This window comes from Watersipora subatra, chromosome 7 (genome assembly GCF_963576615.1).
Source record: "Watersipora subatra chromosome 7, tzWatSuba1.1, whole genome shotgun sequence".
Taxonomy (NCBI): Eukaryota; Metazoa; Bryozoa; class Gymnolaemata; order Cheilostomatida; family Watersiporidae; genus Watersipora; species Watersipora subatra.
Window position 1 is genome coordinate 58,207,574 of NC_088714.1, and position 20,717 is coordinate 58,228,290.

General features: G+C 34.6%; 1 protein-coding gene across 1 annotated transcript; it reads left to right on the plus strand.

Annotated features, from left to right (window-relative positions):
* The first annotated feature begins 98 nt into the window (after positions 1-98).
* LOC137399810 (ubiquitin thioesterase OTUB1-like) lies at positions 99-19,114 on the plus strand. The gene is made up of 8 exons (XM_068086040.1): positions 99-179; positions 2,716-2,768; positions 6,428-6,526; positions 9,410-9,528; positions 11,079-11,163; positions 13,051-13,163; positions 15,526-15,616; positions 18,170-19,114. The coding sequence occupies exons 1-8, from the start codon at positions 170-172 to the stop codon at positions 18,365-18,367; spliced, it is 768 nt and encodes a 255-aa protein (XP_067942141.1). The 5' UTR covers positions 99-169; the 3' UTR covers positions 18,368-19,114.
* Positions 19,115-20,717: the final 1,603 nt, after the last annotated feature.

The following is a 20,717-nucleotide window of genomic DNA, read 5'->3' on the forward strand; positions in this document are numbered from 1 at the left end:
CTTAGCAACGGCGATATGTTCGATGTTGATTAATCTGACCTCCGTTCTTACAGTAGCGCTAAGATTTTCAAGACATAGTGTCGGTATTGCTGAGGACATCCATATCGAACTACTCTTGCAACGCCACATATATGAATGGCAGATACTGCACTGCAAGCCCGACCAAGCTATGGCAAGCGGTAAGCATTTTAAATATCAAAATACCTTTTGAGTGAGCTTTTATTGCAGTTTTTTCTACAGATTTTTGTGATTTTAATAACAAAATGAACACAAACGTTTCTCAGTAGAATCATCTCGACCTCGGAAGAGATAAATCTATAAATCATACTGTAGCCTACTTTGAAAAAGCATGGCAACGAGATATCGTTGATGCAGTCAGTATATATATGTCACAGATGATTTTGGAAGCATCAAAAAGATGATTGTTATTTAATTGTTATTTAAAATTTTGTAACGAAGTGTTCAATTCTGGAGCTTCTAGTTGTTGCCCCATACCTTAGCTTCACATATAGCTCACTACTTCCTGATGAAAGTTGTCTGCCAGCCGGAGCAATGGATCAAGTTAGTCACTTAGGTATCTTGTTCATGGACATCTGAGATTTCTTACAGAACTATTTGCAATCGTGATCGAACACCACACACCTCCTAAATTGAAAGATTTTCATCAACAGCTGTTTGTTATATCCATGCAGGAACAGACATGCCAACCCAAGATTGGGGCAATGCGTGAGATTTGGTTTTGGGGCAATTGATGTATCAATGATAGTATATATATAAAATTGTGGAAATTGGGGCAAAAATCCCACGCATTTCTCATGCATTTTTATTTTTTCTTTGAGGTGTTTGCGTGAGTCTCACGCCTAATGCGTGAGAGTTGGCAGGTATGTGCAGGAAATCATGGGCTGTATGTATTATATTGCATAAGGCTAAAAATGCTAGGATTCAATATCTCGCACATAGCATGTAAAGTCTGGGTTTGAAATCCATCATACCGTAACCTAATCAAGCAGAGAAGAAAGAAAGCAACCGTAAAGAGGAAGCATGAATTAATCAATTTTTTGTCATACAAACTTTTAAGATACAATTACTAAGATACAAATTAACCCCATAGACATGTACATATGGCGTAGATACATAAATTAATTGAGATGGATTGATACGTAGACACGTAGAACTAAAAAAAGATAACTGCAGAACAAGCTAAAGCGAAGACTTGTTTGGACATGACAGGTTTTTCTTCCAGACTGGACCTGCAATTTTTTTGTCTTTTCAGTGTAATTTCGTTTGTTTTTTTAATTTAAATTTAATTCTAGTTTTTTATTTCTATAACTCCTTTTCAGCATACACCGACACATTATAAAGGATTTATCTATTCCTGTTTCTTCATCTTTTAATCTAGGCCTATGCAGAGAAATGGAATCTAACGCACAATGATTTTTTCTCACCAAGTATGCGCTTGGTATATATATTTTTTTGTATTTATGTATTAATTAATTTTTGTAAATTTGTTTCTATTAAGTTTTGTTATTAGTTTGCTATTATCATTGGTTAGTACACGTTTTCTTTACAAAATCCTTTAAATATACTTAAACATGTCACAAAGACATTTGTTTTTCATCTTTTTAGATCTACAGTTGTTTATAACCTCTGGTTCAAGTAGCCATATTTATACACCTACTTAGACATAAACAGCCTCATTATACGAGCACTGCAATTAATTTAATTTCATGTGGCATAGTTACATGCATCATATGAGATAGATTATTGGATTGATATAATGCATCCAGCTATTAAGCTATCTCTCTACATGTTACATTTTTAAGCTATAGGAATAAAAAGTTCTATAAAGAGGAAAACTTACATGGGCAGCTTATATTTCCTTGGCTAGTTTATTTATCAACAAATGTCTACGTATAACATTGGCTGAACTCTGTGAATAGTGCATTACTATTATTATCAAAAAATTCCCATGTGACATCCTTTAATCGTTTTTTCATATTAGTTTTATTGCTGACTTTAAAATTTAAAAAGTTTGAAGCCCTCCAATGCTGCCGTTATTTTTATTCATTTCTAGATTCTGACCGTTTTATAACAATTTAACTGCAACATTTATAGTAATCATGATTATATAATATAACTACTAGCCAAATGCTTGGTGTTGCACGGGTAATAGAATAATTACTCAATGAATTTGATTAACTTACCTGGAAAGCTAGATCTTTACTAAAATCTTTACTAAAACAATACCTGCCTTTTGGGTCAGCTCAACAATCGTTACGCGTAACGGTCAGAAATGCTAGTTATTAACCCCAAGCAAGAACTTTAAGCGTGAGCATCTTAACCAATGTAATGACTATTTGTGTGATGAATTCATTGTATTCCGTGTAGCCTAATGGTTGAGTTCTCCGCCTCTAGATGGGGAGGTCCTGAGATCAAATCCAGTGCCGAGTGAATTTTTCATCGATAGATTTTAATTGCTATAACTGGACACTGAGTTAAGTAAAAATACAATTATTTATCTAGACAAATATTTGAGCTACAGGAACACCAGCTGCTGTCTTCTTCAAGCAGCAAAATATTTCAAATTGATAAATCAGAACTCTATTGTTAGTTGTTTTTTACCTAAGTAGCATAGCCAGGGAGTTTAAATATAGCTGGAGTGGTTGTAAACTGATTTAACTCGGTTCAACTGTCATCTATATGCATATGTTGCAGAGACTAACATGGATGAGGCTATCATGTCTCAGCAGCGAGACATTGAAGAACAGGTTTGTTACCCCTCATCTCATTCCATCATATTCTTTTTGTTATTTTTTACTGAAATAGGTATTATATTATTCTATTGTAGTAACTACTGTATCTACTGTATAAACTGTAGTATCTACTGGTAGAGAATTTATTAACACTATTATTATAATAGATGTTTAATTGTTATCATGTTTGTATGTATAGCTTCTTATTCGCGTTGGTAATCATCAACAAAATGGTCTTTTTTATTACCTATATTTCAACCAAAGAAAAATGAAAGGACAGAAATCAGGAGCTATTGAGTGAGTTGAACAAAAGTGTTTTAACAGTTGGTAATCTAATAGTAGTGTGAAGGAGTGGGGATAGTAAATTGAAGGTTGTAGTAACAGAAAGTTTAATTAAATTTTTTATATTCAGAAAGACTGAGTGGCAGAGACAAATATATACTATTTGTTGTTGAGTGTGTTCCCATGCTGACTGTGTTGCCAAGCTGACTGTGTCTCCATGCTGACTGTGTTCCCATGCTGACTATGTCCCTATGCTGACTGTGACCTCATGCTGACTGTGTCTCCATGCTGACCGTGCTGCCATGCTGACTGTGTCCCCATGCTGACTGTGCCTTCATGCTGACTGTGTCCCCACGCTTACTGTCTCCATGGTGACTGTCCCCATGCTTACTGTGTTCCCATGCTGACTGTGTCCCCATGCTGACTGTGTCTCCTTGCTGACTGTGTCCCCATGCTGACTGTGCCTTCATGCTGACTGTGACCCCACGCTTACTGTCTCCATGGTGACTGTCCCCATGCCGACTGTGACCACATGCTGACTGTGTCTCCATGCTGGCTGTGTCCCTAAGCTGACTGTGTCCCCATGCCGACTGTGACCCCATGCTGACTGTGACCCCATGCTGACTGTGTCTCCATGCTGACTGTGTCCCTATGCTGACTGTGTCTCCATGCTGACTGTGACCCCATGCTGACTGTGTCTCCATGCTGACTGTGTCCCTATGCTGACTGTGTCTCCATGCTGACTGTGTCCCCATGCTGACTGTGTCTCCATGCTGACTGTGTCTTCATGCCGGCTGTGCCCTCATGCAGACTGTGACCCCATGCTTACTGTCTCCATGCTGACTGTGTCCCCGTGCTTGCTGTGTCCCCATGCCAACTGTGTCTCTATACTGACTGTGTCTCCATACCGACCGTGTCCCCATGCTGACTGTGTCTCCATGCCGACTGTGTCTTCATGCCGTCTGTGTCCCCATGCCGACTGTGTCTCCATGCCTACTGTGTCTCCATACCGACCGTGTCCCCATTCCGACTGTGTCCCCATGCCGGCTGTGTCCCCATGCTGACTGTGTCCCAATGCCGACTGTGTCCTCATGCCGATTGTGTCCCCATGCAGACTGTGTCCCTACGGGTTCAAAGATAAATACTGATCATGGTAATTTAGTGCACAGCATAAAATGCTTTTCATCTAATAAATAATTTATATATAAACTATCGCTGTTCTTTAAAAAGCAAATTATCTATTCAGGTGAAGAAATAATTTCTTAATTTCAGTCCCTTTAGTCCAAAACTGTTTTTGTCTTTATTGTCCACAACGACGAACTCCTTAACCAGTTATTGTCAATGAGCTGATTTCACACTCCCATTAGCCACAGAGTGATTATACTATCATAACCTACTAGTAGCTAGTAGTACATTAGCCACAGAGTGATTATACTATCATAACCTACTAGTAGCTAGTAGTACATTAGCCACAGAGTGATTATACTATCATAACCTACTAGTAGCTAGTAGTACATTAGCCACAGAGTGATTATACTATCATAACCTACTAGTAGCTAGTAGTACATTAGCCACAGAGTGATTGTACTATCATAACCTACTAGTAGCTAGTAGTACATTAGCCACAGAGTGATTATACTATCATAACCTACTAGTAGCTAGTAGTACATTAGCCACAGAGTGATTATACTATCATAACTTACTAGTAGCTAGTAGTACATTAGCCACAGAGTGATTATACTATCATAACCTACTAGTAGCTAGTAGTACATTAGCCACAGAGTGATTGTACTATCATAACCTACTAGTAGCTAGTAGTACATTAGCCACAGAGTGATTATACTATCATAACCTACTAGTAGCTAGTAGTACATTAGCCACAGAGTGATTGTACTATCATAACCTACTAGTAGCTAGTAGTACATTAGCCACAGAGTGATTGTACTATCATAACCTACTAGTAGCTAGTAGTACATTAGCCACAGAGTGATTGTACTATCATAACCTACTAGTAGCTAGTAGTACATTAGCCACAGAGTGATTATACTATCATAACTTACTAGTAGCTAGTAGTACATTAGCCACGGAGTGATTATACTATCATAACCTACTAGTAGCTAGTAGTACATTAGCCACAGAGTGATTAAACTATCATAACCTACTAGTAGCTAGTAGTACATTAGCCACAGAGTGATTATACTATCATAACCTACTAGTAGCTAGTAGTACATTAGCCACAGAGTGATTGTACTATCATAACCTACTAGTAGCTAGTAGTACATTAGCCACAGAGTGATTATACTATCATAACCTACTAGTAGCTAGTAGTACATTAGCCACAGAGTGATTATACTATCATAACCTACTAGTAGCTAGAAGTACATTAGCCACAGAGTGATTGTACTATCATAACCTACTAGTAGCTAGTAGTACATTAGCCACGGAGTGATTATACTATCATAACCTACTAGTAGCTAGTAGTACATTAGCCACGGAGTGATTGTACTATCATAACCTACTAGTAGCTAGTAGTACATTAGTCATACAGATATGTATATACCATTTTGTTTGTTAACGAAGTCATATTAAATTTAATATAATGCAGGGGTGATACCAGATTGTCATTCAAAATTCTTTAGGGTATTTATTGTAAAACAACAGCATGAGGTACGTAATTTTGAACAAGTGGAAGTCGTGTAAAATCAATTTAAATAATAATGTTACATAAATTACCCGAAGGTTTCAATCAATGTCTGAATTTAGGCAGCGATTGAATAGCAGGAAGTACTAGCAGTAAGTACTAGCAGGAAGTACTAGCAGGAAGTACTAGCAGGAAGTACTAGCAGTAAGTACTAGCAGGAAGTACTAGCAGGAAGTACTAGCAGTAAGTACTAGCAGGAAGTACTAGCAGGAAGTACTAGCAGTAAGTACTAGCAGGAAGTACTAGCAGTAAGTACTAGCAGGAAGTACTAGCAGGAAGTTATTGGGTTCAAGTATTGATAATCAGCTGAAGACAACCAGCTCCTGTGTGTAAAACACAGTTCTCAACATTTAGCTTATATAAGGCTTCATTATCAGGTTCTATTACAAATGTGAAGGTCAGCTTCAATGATTCTTATAGTACTATTTTGTCCAAAACTTCATAAAACGCTTCACTTCTCATTGCTGTAATGTGGCTCTTTGTGTCTACACGTATATCTCTATGGTTATCTCTATGTTAGCTTGTAAAAACTTATGCCGCCCAGCCTTAATTTTCATGAAATGCATATTTCAAAATTCATATTTCCAACATGGCGATATTGTGCATTCTTGCTGCAAGTTGATGAGCAATAGATAATAATGAAAATAACAGTGATGTTGTCTGTGCTTTTAACCTCTGCTGACTTTTGTAGATAGCCAATGAGCAGCAGTTTCTTGTAAGCTCCAATCAGGATTTCCATCAGCTAGAAAATGATTACGCAGACCATGAGGAGTTTAGAAAGAGGATAGATGTGAGTTGATCTGTCATATCACATCTTTGGCTTTTTCTACGCTGTCTAATCTGTGTTAGGAGGGCAGAAGTTATTTTGGTTGTAACAACAGAGGAGCGTCTTCTGTTCCTCATTTCATTACCTATTTTCATCAAATATATTCACACCTCTATGCATGCCGACTGTGAAGAATTGATGAAGAGATATTCTACTATTATTTGAAATAATCACATGGATGTCCATGATAGCCAGGAAACAGTGCGAACAACTGCGTCACATGTACATACAAATCAAGTTGAATTAGGAGTTTATAAATGATTCTCTATGTGTGTGAGCAATCTCTTGAAGATGGAATATAATGTCTGCTTAGCAGAGGCTGTGAGTGTTCTTAAAGAATAGAGAAAGCATAATATTATTATGCTTTATTATTTATCTTGAGGTGTTGACTGATGTTCTAAAAAAATAATCAAGGAGATTGACCAACCAGAAGCTGAGATATAGCCAGCCAAACACAGGTCTACCAAAAAACATAAGTGTTTTGGTAATCATCAATATATGACGTATGAAATCGGCTTGTGTGCCATTGGTCAATTAAGTCAACTAATGCGCTCTCCTATAACAATCACAGCGTTTTAATTGGTTTAATCCCTGGAAGTATAGAACAATCAAATTGGGCCTAACAATCATTGCTCTGAGAATTCCGAACCAGTCCCTCAGACGTGTAGATTAGTTTTAGCATAAAATAATTACGTGCATCTATTATTTCGCAACATTTCGCTATCTTGTTAGTTCAGCTCAGTTTTGTTGTTCTCCCACTTAGCTTCCCTATTCAGACTAATCTTTAGCGCTGTTCAGATTTTTTTAACTATAGCTAATAAATGGAATCGATCATCAATCTCGGTTATCATTTGGAATTTTCTACAAATTATATTAGTTACATCATTTATTCTATATGCAGTTATATTATTATTTTGTATAATATGCATTATGATTGAGCCTTGTTGTACAAAAAATGGCTGTATGATCTTTATTGGATATCTTTGAGTCCAGTGGCAAGGAAACCTCGATAGCTGGAGAGATACTCAGTTGCAGAGAGCAATTTAAGGTGGGATTCCATTCCTGTGACCACCAGTGACCTTTTTGGAGATTGTTGCAGATCTGATATCCTAGACCACGAGGCCGCGGCTGTGCTATGGCTCGCTATATTGCGAATTAGAACCTTGCCTTTTCATAAGTTTTATGGGAAGGCAAATCTTTACTATCATAGGCGCTATGTCCGTCCTTCTCTCTAAAGCCACCCTCAGAGGTTAGAAAAAATGTGTACTCGATAAGATGGAAAATGAATCGAATTAGGATTTCCAGCCAGGTGTGCTACTTACTGCGCCGCTCGACCACCTTGACGATGACGATCTCTCGTGGGGCACGGGACTGGCAGTGTACTAGTCTATATATATCTCAGTGTTTGTCTGTTTTCTGTCATTCGCGTGTCCAATTATACGGATTAAAATTTAAGAAAAAAAGTCTTCACACTGGATTTCAGCTCGGAACTTCAAGGTCTGCAGTCAGGCGTACTAAACTACTACGATATATTGTCCTCACCATACTATGGAATAATTGTGCACATACTCATGCAGCGCTTGTAAAAATACTTTTGGTTAAGCTCATAATGCTTAGATCATCATTCGTAATGTCATGACGAATAACGTCAAGCTGGTTTATTATAGTAAGGATTTAGACTAGCTTCAGTTACTAGCTCAAATTACTCATATTCACTAGGTAATTATTTTATTAAAATAGTTACTGCAACGCCAGGCATTCAGTAGTTATGTATAAAAATAAGTTCCTTCATTCTATTGGCATTTTATTAATAGTTGACAGTTTTTTAATAATTTACGCCGCCAGTTTCAAATTATCATTATGCTGCAGCAGCTCTACTGTATGAAAGGTACATCTTGAGATATCAAAATTCTATTAGCAAACTAAACACTTACATGTATGTCAGTCTGATACTTCTTTAATATGCTGCCACCACTGGTGTTATATACATGTACATGTATCTCACATCACGGTGTTGGAATCAATGCTTTAATCACACCAGTTTTTGGTTCAAATAAATTGTTTTTGTGCAAGCGCATGCAATCCTACAATATACTAAGTACATACAATACAAGTAGGTATCTACATTCATACAGTACATGAGTTGTACAGTATGTACAAGTACTTATAATTATGCAATATATGCAAGTACATACATTGCATACAGGTACATACAATCCATCAAGTATGTACCATCATACAAGACATACATGTACATAAAGTCACACAGTATGTATAAGTACTTACAATCGTACAACACTTACAGGTTTATAGCAAATGATTTGAGTCAAATACTGTTTCAACTTTTTATAGGCAACTTAATTTAGGGAATTCTAAATTTCTAATTTTAGTCTGTTCATTTTATATCATTCTTGTACAAACTAAAGTGCAATGAAATGTACAGTGACAACAAATCTTTAGTAACTGCAAATCAAGGAGGACAGATTTCTATTAAACATTGGACTGACTTGTAATGCAGGTGTTTAGGAATGCTAACATTGCCAATCTGATTTCAGTTAGCAAGTGCCTTTTGGCAATGAGTGTAATGTTAGCTAAGGCTTTGTAGTCATATAATCATCTGCCCTCCTTGAAACAATTGCATGAAGAGTCCGGAAGGACAGTAGGACTGATTTTAAGGTAGTTCATAGGACAGATGGTGATGAAGTCTTGACTAGTCTGATTCCAGTTATTAAGTAGTGGAAAGTTGCTAAAGCGTGTAGATTAAGCTGTGGAGTATAGTATGTTCGTGTGGGGTTTATTTCTAAATTAACTTTCTAATAAGCTAAATTTTAGTTGATATTTAATTAGGAGTTGAAGGAGACATACACATCCCTCCGACGCACCAGGGCTGATGGGAATTGTTTCTATAGAGCTTTTGGTTTCGCTGTCTTTGAGGCTTTGAGAAAGGATAAAGATGCGTATGAAAGGTGAATGGCTTATCTAATGCTGTCAGATGTTTAGTCAAGAGTCTGCTATCAACGCTGCCGCTGTTGTTTAGCCCTTTTGTTTTGCGATTGTCATATACTGACCTGACAACTACTTTATTCTACCTACCATTCTAACTTGTAATACTATATATATAATATATATTATAGTATATAATATATATATTATAGTAGGTACTATATATTTATATTATAGTATCTAATATAAATTTATATTATAGTATCTACTATATATTTATGTTATAGTATCTAATATTTATATTATAGTATCTACTATATATTTATATCATAGTATCTAATATATATTTATATTATAGTATGTAATATATATTATAATATCTAATATAATATAAGATATATTGTAATATGTAATGTATATATTATAAATACAATATCTAACTACTATTATTTCGTCGATCCAGTATTCGTAGGTACTCCATGTGAGATATCCAGTATTCGTAAGTACTCCATGTGACATATCCAGTATTCGTAGGTACTCCATGTGAGATATCCAGTATTCCTAGGTACTCCATGTGAGATATCCGGTATTCGTAGGTACTCCATGTGAGATATCCAGTGTTCGTAGGTACTCCATGTGAGATATCCAGTATTCGTAGGTACTCTATGTGAGATACCCGGTATTCGTAGGTACGCCATGTGAAATATCCAGTATTCGTAGGTACTCCATGTGAGATATCCAGTATTTGTAGGTACTCCATGTGAGATATCCGGTATTCGTAGGTACTCCATGTGAGATATCCAGTATTCGTAGGTACTCCATGTGAGATATTCAGTATTCGTAGGTACTCCATGTGAGATATCCAGTATTCGTAGGTACTCCATGTGAGATATCCAATATTCGTAGGTACTCCATGTGAGATATCCAGTATTCGTAGGTACTCCATGTGAGATATCCAGTATTCGTAGGTACTCCATGTGAGATATCCAGTATTCGTAGGCACTCCGTGTGAGATATTCAGTATTCGTAGGTACTCCATGTGAGATATCCAGTATTCGTAGGCACTCCATGTGAGATATCCAGTATTCGTAAGTACTCCATGTGAGATATCCAGTATTCGTAGGTACTCCATGTGAGATATCCAGTATTCGTAGGCACTCCATGTGAGATATCCAGTATTCGTAAGTACTCCATGTGAGATATCCAGTATTCGTAAGTACTCCATGTGAGATATCCAGTTTCCAAAGCCCAGCATTTCAAAGTCAAATGTTAACATTAAATTATGTGAAAAAGTCCATGCGCTATATTGTTTTTCTCTATATGTAGGCGCGTTCGCTTCATTGCTGCTACAGCTTATCAGCACAGCAGGATATCTCCTCACTGTGGCATTTATCTGAACAAAAATCTTATGAATAAATGACAAATACCAGATAGATTATGATTCTAAAAATCATATCTTAGCTCCAAAATGTTCAAAGTGTATTTTTTTATTTTTATATTTTATCAAGAGCGTGTACGTAACCTGTGGGAGTATTGTTTTGTACGCATGCTGTATTGTTCGCCGTGGTTTTAGATTTCGGAAGGCTGTCACTGAGAGCAAGGATCACCTCATCGGCCTTGGCTATGAACAGTTCACACTCAATGACTTCTATGATACTGTGAGTCATCTGTTGTCTTTTAGGAGGTGATTATGAAGGACCTTATGTTATAATCATATGATAATATCTTGAAGCTGAGGCTGTGTGTGGTCTAGTGGATAATAAGACAGACTTTGCTAAAAGCTAACCCATCCAATCAATCGGAACAGTCTTTACTTGTTACTTTTGACGATCAGCTCCAAACTGTTTGACAACTTAAATGCAGTTTGTACAGGCGATTATAGTTATCCAGAAACAGTTTAGCCACCAGATTTTACATTGGTGAATAACTCGATCAATATTCAGGTTATTCTTGATCAATTTTTAGATAATAATAATTGATATTTGATTTGATAAATACATGATAACCTGTTATAATAACCCGTGAGAAAAACTAACACCTAGTATGGGTGGTTTCATTTCTTGACTAACAAAGATCGGTTACATTTACAGTTACTATGATCACTAGTTTTCTGCTATTACAATTATTAATTATATAATATATAATCTAATATGTATATTATCAATTATAATTATTAATCTATTGAAATTCACGTTTTTTTAAACAAGTAATTGGTGACAATTACCCTGACGTGTGTGATGGGGACAGACAAGCGTTGTTTTCACTATCACTGTTGAATGATTATATTTTTTGTGTTTTTGCAAATCATTTTGAACGTATTAGTAGTTATCCTGACCATCCGTTGAATCAGAGAATTGTTTTTAATGATCTCAGAAGGTCTTCTATTTAACAGGCACATGTTTTGATTACCTCTCTAAAATAACACACTCAGAAGAGATCAGAGTTTTTTTCCAGTTTTTTATGAAATTTTCAAACAATCTTTACGTAATAAAGTGAGTGAGCACAATCATTTCAATTTTGTCAGCTATATAAATGTTCTATTGTATGTGTGAATAAGGAAATGAAATAAGTTTCACTTTTATCTTACCTTTATTATGTTAGTTAGGTATTACTAATCATGTTTGTTGTTAGTTAGTTAGTTACATAATTAGTTAGTTAGGTATTACTAACTAATTATGTTAGTTAGGTATTACTAACTAATTATGTTAGTTAGGTATTACTAACTAATTATGTTAGTTAGGTATTACTAACTAATTATGTTAGTTAGGTGTTACTAACTAATTATGTTAGTTAGGTATTACTAACTAATTATGTTAGTTAGGTATTACTAACTAATTATGTTAGTTAGGTATTACTAACTGATTATGTTAGTTAGGTATTACTAACTAATTATGTTAGTTAGGTATTACTAACTAATTATGTTAGTTAGGTATTACTAACTAATTATGTTAGTTAGGTATTACTAACTAATTATGTTAGTTAGGTATTACTAACTAATTATGTTAGTTAGGTATTACTAACTAATTATGTTAGTTAGGTATTACTAACTAATTATGTTAGTTAGGTGTTACTAACTAATTATGTTAGTTAGGTATTACTAACTAATTATGTTAGTTAGGTATTACTAACTAATTATGTTAGTTAGGTATTACTAACTAATTATGTTAGTTAGGTATTACTAACTAATTATGTTAGTTAGGTATTACTAACTAATTATGTTAGTTAGGTATTACTAACTAATTATGTTAGTTAAGTATTACCAAAGGTAATACCTAACTAACAACAAACGACTGACACTAGGCATCAGGTCTCCTACATTATTTACCATGTTAGCCCAACTAACACCTAGTAATTCGATTAGACAAAAATATTTATACTACTAGACTCCCTATCTCCATCCTTTCCTTTGGCTCAGCAACTACCCTGGGCTTCAAAAGTTCTTGCCATTTTGCTTCGTTGTGTTTCCATTTTCTTAGCTGTGTATAACGGATGCCTCATCAATATATTCTCATCTTATCTTACAGCATCATTATTTGTTTCTGTAGTTTGTGGATGAGCTAGATAAAGCCTGTACATCGGGTGAGTCCTACCCACCCTCCCAACTAGAGGAACTCTTCAATGACAGAGGAACTTCCAACTATCTCGTAGTATTCCTCAGGTAAACCGTTACTGTGTGACGTAGGCCTCCTTTAGTCATATAAATTTACAGTGGACTCTCGCCATACGGTTTTAAATCGTTCCCGTGTTGGCATTGTAAGGCGAAAATGTCGTACAGAGTGGTGTAGAAGCCCATAGTAATTATCTAATGCAAACACCCACTTGTAAAAAACATCACAATTTTATATACGTGCGGTATATATTAGATAATTAATAATAAAATAACATGTTAACCTTAGTAACTATACTTACCTACAGTAACTTGAGTGTATTTAGTGGTTATGATCTGCAATAAAATGTAACGTTACAATGTACGACGTGTATGTGCAGTACATACCCGTAGAAATTTCGTACCTTCAAGACAGAAAGTAAGAACATATAACATAAATTTTGAATTTAATTTAATGAATTTATCGTACTAAACATGAAGCTAAGTTTTAGTATGTATTTTAATAAACTTCAACTTCGTCACCGTCTAAAATTTTATCACCTCTCCGTTTCCGGTTTCATTTTCACTCTAACGAATAACGCTAAATCCGAGAGAGAGAGCAAGCATCGTATCTCTTTCAAGTGTTGTGAGAAGAATCTCAGCAAATAACATATTGGTATTTTCGTTATTTTGACGTGTTCACCACACCAACTGCCAAATTTTAGTTTCAAAAGAAATTTTTGTTGATATCGTATAGCAAAAAAATGTCGCATGGTAGGGACGAAAAAACATTGTGTTCCATATCGTCAGGCGAAAAAACCATATAACAAGGTAATCGTAACTCGGAGTGCACCGTATTTGATCAGGAAGTTTCAGTTGAACAATATGTAAGGTTGGCACGCTGCCAATTCATTTGTCAACTGTTGTAAATAAGACAAGAGTGTATCTACACTTACGTGGAAATCATAAATGCTATCAAGTTGCTGCTAAACACGCGTGAGCATTTCAGTAGATTACAAATATACAAATGCTTCAACTGCATCGAGGCTTGGTGCTTACATGTAAATGACTTTGTTGCATAACATGGTTTAAACTGGTTGTTTCACATGAATACGGTTTCATGGGATCTTTAATTACTCCTGTTACATGATATCTCTATATTCTGCTAGCATTATCATCTGTGCTTTCTTCCATCTTATGTGAAAGTACATGTTGGTTTACACTAGCTAGTAAATCAATGGAAGTTAAAACTTTCATGTTTTTGAAGACCGGTAGCTATAACACAAACATGAAATGCCTGGATAAACATCGTTGCAAGAAGTGAAACTCCATCTCCTCCGCAGTGTCTAAAAGGCATCCACTAAATACTTATGGCAGTTCCAACTAAACTATTTCATGTTACATGGACTGTTTTGCAAAGGCTGTTTTTTTGTTTTGATAGCAAACTGCGAGACCTCAGTACTAACACAACATCCTCCATGATACCATGAATCATATCGATCAGATGGACCACTTGTTAACTTATTAAATGAAACAATTTGTGTGTCATAATAAATTATATTATGTCACACTCATTAATTAAAATAATTAATAATAATGAAAAATTATTGTTAATTATTACAAACACATAATATTTCATGTGTATTTTGATTTGGTTATTATATTATAAACACATAATATAATAAATTATAATATGATTTATTATATTGTAATAAATTCTTGTCATTGCAGTAAGTAAAAGTAATCTCGGGCTAAAAACCAAGTGCGTGCTCACTGGCTAGTTGTGGCTATTAGAAACACTAGTAGCCCAAGTATGACAAGAACCCCAGACACACATCAGTGAAAATGCGCCACAAGGTTCTTTTGGCCTACGCGTAAGAGGTCTGCGATTGGGTACGCCTGTTTGAAGCATTCGGGCTCCCAATTTTAGGAGATACACAGTAGTTTTTGCTTTGCTGAGGGTACACGATGGCGCACTGTAACCGAGATGGATAGGTTTCATTGACAGTTAGTAAATGTATGCTTGACCAGCAAAAATCGTATCCCGAGATCTTTATAAACATTTTAGGATATGATAACTGAACGCCCTCCTTATAACAAACATGATGTGTGTATGCTATAAGTGTCTAAGAGGATTCATTCGCAAGGCTTCGATGAACAATTACCTTTCTTGTCAGAAATTGCTGTAAGCAGCATGTATAAGACAACTCCAAGTTAATGGGCTGCAAGGATAAGATATCTTTTCAATATTTTTCACGCATATTTCCTCACGGCTGTAAATGGCCATATGCTTATGTTTTATTACATATATTTGTTGCAACCTCCACATGACCGTTACGCCAGGAAGTACGTACATGTATATTTACTTTGCCCATCTAACTGAGCTCTTCTGGTTTAATGACATCTATTCACCTGTCTCTGCTGGAATTGCTAGGCTAATCACCTCCTCGCAGATGCAAAAGGAAGAAAGCTTCTTTATCAATTTCTTGGATGGTATGAGCACTGTTCAACAGTTCTGCAAGCAGGTGAGAATTTAATAGGAGTTGTGTTTCTTTACATGAGTTTGAGTTGCTGTCTCTTACCGTATATTGATTGTCAATTTCCGCTGTGAGTCGTGTCAGCTGTTGGGATGACAGTATGTCAGACTGTTATTAGCTTTTTAGTCAAACCTTTTTGTTTTCAGTTTCTCTATGTTTACCTGTTTTATGCGCATATATTTATGAATACCCGTATATGTGCATATATTTATGAATATCCATTTATGTGCATATATTTATGAATATCCATTTATGTGCATATATTTATGAATATCCATTTATATGCATATATTTATGAATATCCATTTATGTGCATATATTTATGAATATCTGTTTATGTGCATATATTTATGAATATCCCTTTATGTGCATATATCTATGAATATTCGTTTATGTGCATATATCTATGAATATCCCTTTATGTGCATATATTTATGAATATCCGTTTATGTGCATATATTTATGAATATCCCTTTATGTGCATATATCTATGAATATCCGTTTATGTGCATATATCTATGAATATCCGTTTATGTGCATATACTTATGAATATCCCTTTATGTGCATATATCTATGAATATCCGTTTATGTGCATATATTTATGAATATCTGCTTCATGTGCATATATTTATGATTATCCATTTATGTGCATATATTTATGAATATCCGTTTATGTGCATATATCTATGAATATTCGTTTATGTGCATATATCTATGAATATCCCTTTATGTGCATATATCTATGAATATCCCTTTATGTGCATATATCTATGAATATCCATTTATGTGCATATATTTATGAATATCCATTTATGTGCATATATTTATGAATATCCATTTATGTGCATATATTTATGAATATCCCTTTATGTGCATATATCTATGAATATTCGTTTATGTGCATATATCTATGAATATTCGTTTATGTGCATATTTCTATGAATATCCGTTTATGTGCATATATCTATGAATATCTCTTTATGTGCATATATTTATGAATATCCGTTTATGTTCATATATCTCTGAATATCCATTTATGTGCATATATCTATGAATATTCGTTTATGTGCATATATCTATGAATATCCGTTTATGTGCATATATCTATGAATATCCATTTATGTGCATATATCTATGAACATCCCTTTATGTGCATATATCTATGAATATTCGTTTATGTGCATATATCTATGAATATCCCTTTATGTGCATATATCTATGAATATCCATTTATGTGCATATATTTATGAATATCCATTTATGTGCATATATTTATGAATATCCATTTATGTGCATATATTTATGAATATCCCTTTATGTGCATATATCTATGAATATTCGTTTATGTGCATATATCTATGAATATCCATTTATGTGCATATATTTATGAATATCCATTTATGTGCATATATTTATGAATATCTGTTTATGTGCATATATTTATGAATATCCCTTTATGTGCATATATCTATGAATATTCGTTTATGTGCATATATCTATGAATATCCCTTTATGTGCATATATTTATGAATATCCGTTTATGTGCATATATTTATGAATATCCCTTTATGTGCATATATCTATGAATATCCGTTTATGTGCATATATCTATGAATATCCGTTTATGTGCATATACTTATGAATATCCCTTTATGTGCATATATCTATGAATATCCGTTTATGTGCATATATTTATGAATATCTGCTTCATGTGCATATATTTATGATTATCCATTTATGTGCATATACTTATGAATATCCCTTTATGTGCATATATCTATGAATATCCATTCATGTGCATATATTTATGAATATCCCTTTACGTGCATATATTTATGAATATCCGTTTGTGTGCATGTATCTATGACTATCTCTTTATGTGCATATGTTTATGAATATCTCTTTATATGCATATATTTATGAATATCCATTTATGTGCATATATTTATTAATATCCGTTTATGTGCATATATCTATGAATATCCATTTATGTGCATATATTTATGAATATTCGTTTATGTGCATATATTTATGAATATCCCTTTATGTGCATATATCTATGAATATCCCTTTATGTGCATATATCTATGAATATCCCTTTATTTGCATATATCTATGAATATCCCTTTATGTGCATATATTTATGAATATCCGTTTATGTGCATATATCTATGAATATCTGTTTCATGTGCATATATCTATGAATATCTGTTTCATGTGCATATATCTATGAATATCCGTTTCATATGCATATATCTATGAATATCCGTTTATGTGCATATATTTATGAATATCCGTTTGTGTGCATGTATCTATGACTATCTCTTTATGTGCATATGTTTATGAATATCTCTTTATATGCATATATTTATGAATATCCATTTATGTGCATATATTTATTAATATCCGTTTATGCGCATATATCTATGAATATCTGTTTCTTGCGCATATTTCTATAAATATCTGTATCATGTACATGTGTTTCATTTACGCGCCTATAATTCTCAGAATCGAAAAACTTTAATTCGGTTTTTATAAAGGAAATAGAGCCAATGGACAGAGAAAGTGACCATGTGCAAATGATGGCCTTAACCTCTGCCACGGGTATCTGCATGAAGGTCTTTTGTATGGAGCGAGGTCAACACTCCACTGTAACATTCCCTAGCGATGGCCAGCCTCTCATTCATCTCCTGTACAGGCCTGGTCACTTTGATATACTCTATAATGGTGTTTCCTAGTTTTCACCTTATCTCACAGCATTTGATGTTCACTGTGGTGAGTTCTTTCGGGCCAATGGTGCATTGTGTTAGATGCAAACGTTAACTAAAGCTTGCCTCTTGCTGAATTATTTTAGGTGGATGCTTAATTTTGGAGTTGTCATTTCTCTCAAATAAGACAGACAAATGTTAATATTTTGTTATTTTCTTCTTCCATAAATAAAATATTAATTGCTCATTGGAAAGCTTAAACTGGTGTCATCAGTAGCATGTACACTTGACCAATTAATAAGTCTCTATTTTTCGCAGCGCTCTTGTCATTTTACTCGGCAGCAGTTTTATTATAGTTTGAGGTATACCTACAAACTAGTAACAGGACTTATATGTACCTCATTTTCCTTTGGAAGTTCCAGTAAAAGTAGCAACAAATTTGTAAATATCACATGTATAATATTGCATTATGATATTGAAATTACATTCATGAATAAAGATTTTAACCTAGCACTGCAATTTTTAGTATGAAATACAATACAGCAGAAATGTTCGATATGGCTAAAATATTGTGGTAATCTGGTTTTTAGGTCCTCTCAATGAATCACGATTTGTCAAGGCCTCTTTTGTATTTTTGCATGTTTGGTTTGCTGTGCCCTTTATGGTTATTTGCAAAATTGCTTGCTGCTCACTATGATAGAAGCTACAATTAGTAACTGTCTTGTTTATCTTAAGCCTTTTCGTATGTTCTAATTTTAAGCAATTTATCCGTTTGAATAAGTCGTAGTTTAAATTATATTTTTGCTCAATTTAGCACTTCTATTTAAAATACAATATGCAATTCGAAATAAAACAAAAAGATGTGTTTCACAAAGTAGACGCTAATAAAGATTACCCATATCTCAAGGAGACTTGCTCGTATCTCGAGTTCATCGCGTGTCCGGGCACTCGTATGTAAGGGTATGACTGTATGCAGAATGAATACTGAAAATTGTGAGTTACCAAGTAGGAGTTAAGCTTTTCCTGGCAGGTCAGGAGTTCATGAAAAGGCAGAACGCGAGACGCTGTCAACATAAATGACTCAGTATTCTCCGGTAATTATAGTTAATAATTACATTCATCCGTACTTGATGACTTTTAATGTTGTTATATTTTGTCTCTTGATAGTCTATAACACAATGCTTGTTTTATTTTAATTGCAATTAGCTATCAAAGTAAAGTTAGATCCTTTGGGATCGGAGAATAATAACCAGCCGTTCCTGTTTCGACAAATGCACTTCCTGATGGAGGAGAGAAATAATCGCGAGCTTAAACAATGGTCCTTGTGCAAAAAGAATGCAGAATACTAGGTGAGAAGATACGAAAGCGTATCAGAAAGACCAATGTTTGCACTCTTTCACACGCCGTAGAGAAATACTCAGCGGTGCTTCACCAAAGCATTGCATTTATTGTTTGCACTTGCACATCCTTTCTTGGGAGATTTTCAGAGAGGAGGGAGACAAATATACTTTTCAATAAATCTCTGTGTGTAATCGAATAAGAATATACTCAAAAAATAACATCTTGGTATGAATAATTTATCCCTAGAAAACTTAAATTGGTTTATGCTGCCGTGATGTCAGTCAGTACACATAACAGGTGGTGACTAGGTCTTAGTGTGATGTCAAGCGGAGGTGCTTCGATTTAAATCATGTAAAGTATATTTGCCTGCAGCAGCCTAACTCCGATACTTCTTTTTAACATATGTTCTACCGGTTTTTAAATATATGCTTTTGTTGCCAAAACTAGATGGAGTTAAGCCAAGCATATGTATCGTGATCGCTGGAGGTAACATTGAAACCATTTTTAAACACTGCATAAAAATGATCACTGATAAGAAGTGGTTCATGAAATGATCACATAAATCATTTTTAAAAATGGCTTCTAAAAAGTTTAATCCGAAGAGCTGGAAATATTTATTTCAAACCCTTTTGTTTAAATTTTCTTATATAAATGAACCGTCTTTTCTCCAAGTGCCATTGTCTCAAATGCACCCACAATGCTAGTGTTTAATCCATATACTGTATTGTGTCATATAACATAATATATTAAGGGTAACCCACCATAGGCAGGTCCCTCGTGTCATGATTTTCTCCAACTGCATGGAATGAACATTTCACGAATTTTGTTGGGAAGACGGGGAAGTGTTCTTCTGTCAGGAGTATTTTCCTCAGCACTAGAGTAATTTTAAACTGACACCCTGCAGCAGGAGTCGAACCCTTTACCTGTCACCATACTGCCCAAAGCATTAACCATTACACCGCAGGTGCTATTTAGAATTTTAGGTTTTCAAAAATTCTAAGACCTTTGATATGCACACAGAAAACATCGACGCATTTTA

Excerpts from the sequence above, each read along its gene's own strand:
- LOC137399810 (XM_068086040.1), top strand. Across the intron at positions 9,529-11,078 it reads GATAAAGATGCGTATGAAAG|ATTTCGGAAGGCTGTCACTG; the intron begins GTGAATGGCTTA and ends CCGTGGTTTTAG. Across the intron at positions 11,164-13,050 it reads TCAATGACTTCTATGATACT|TTTGTGGATGAGCTAGATAA; the intron begins GTGAGTCATCTG and ends TTGTTTCTGTAG.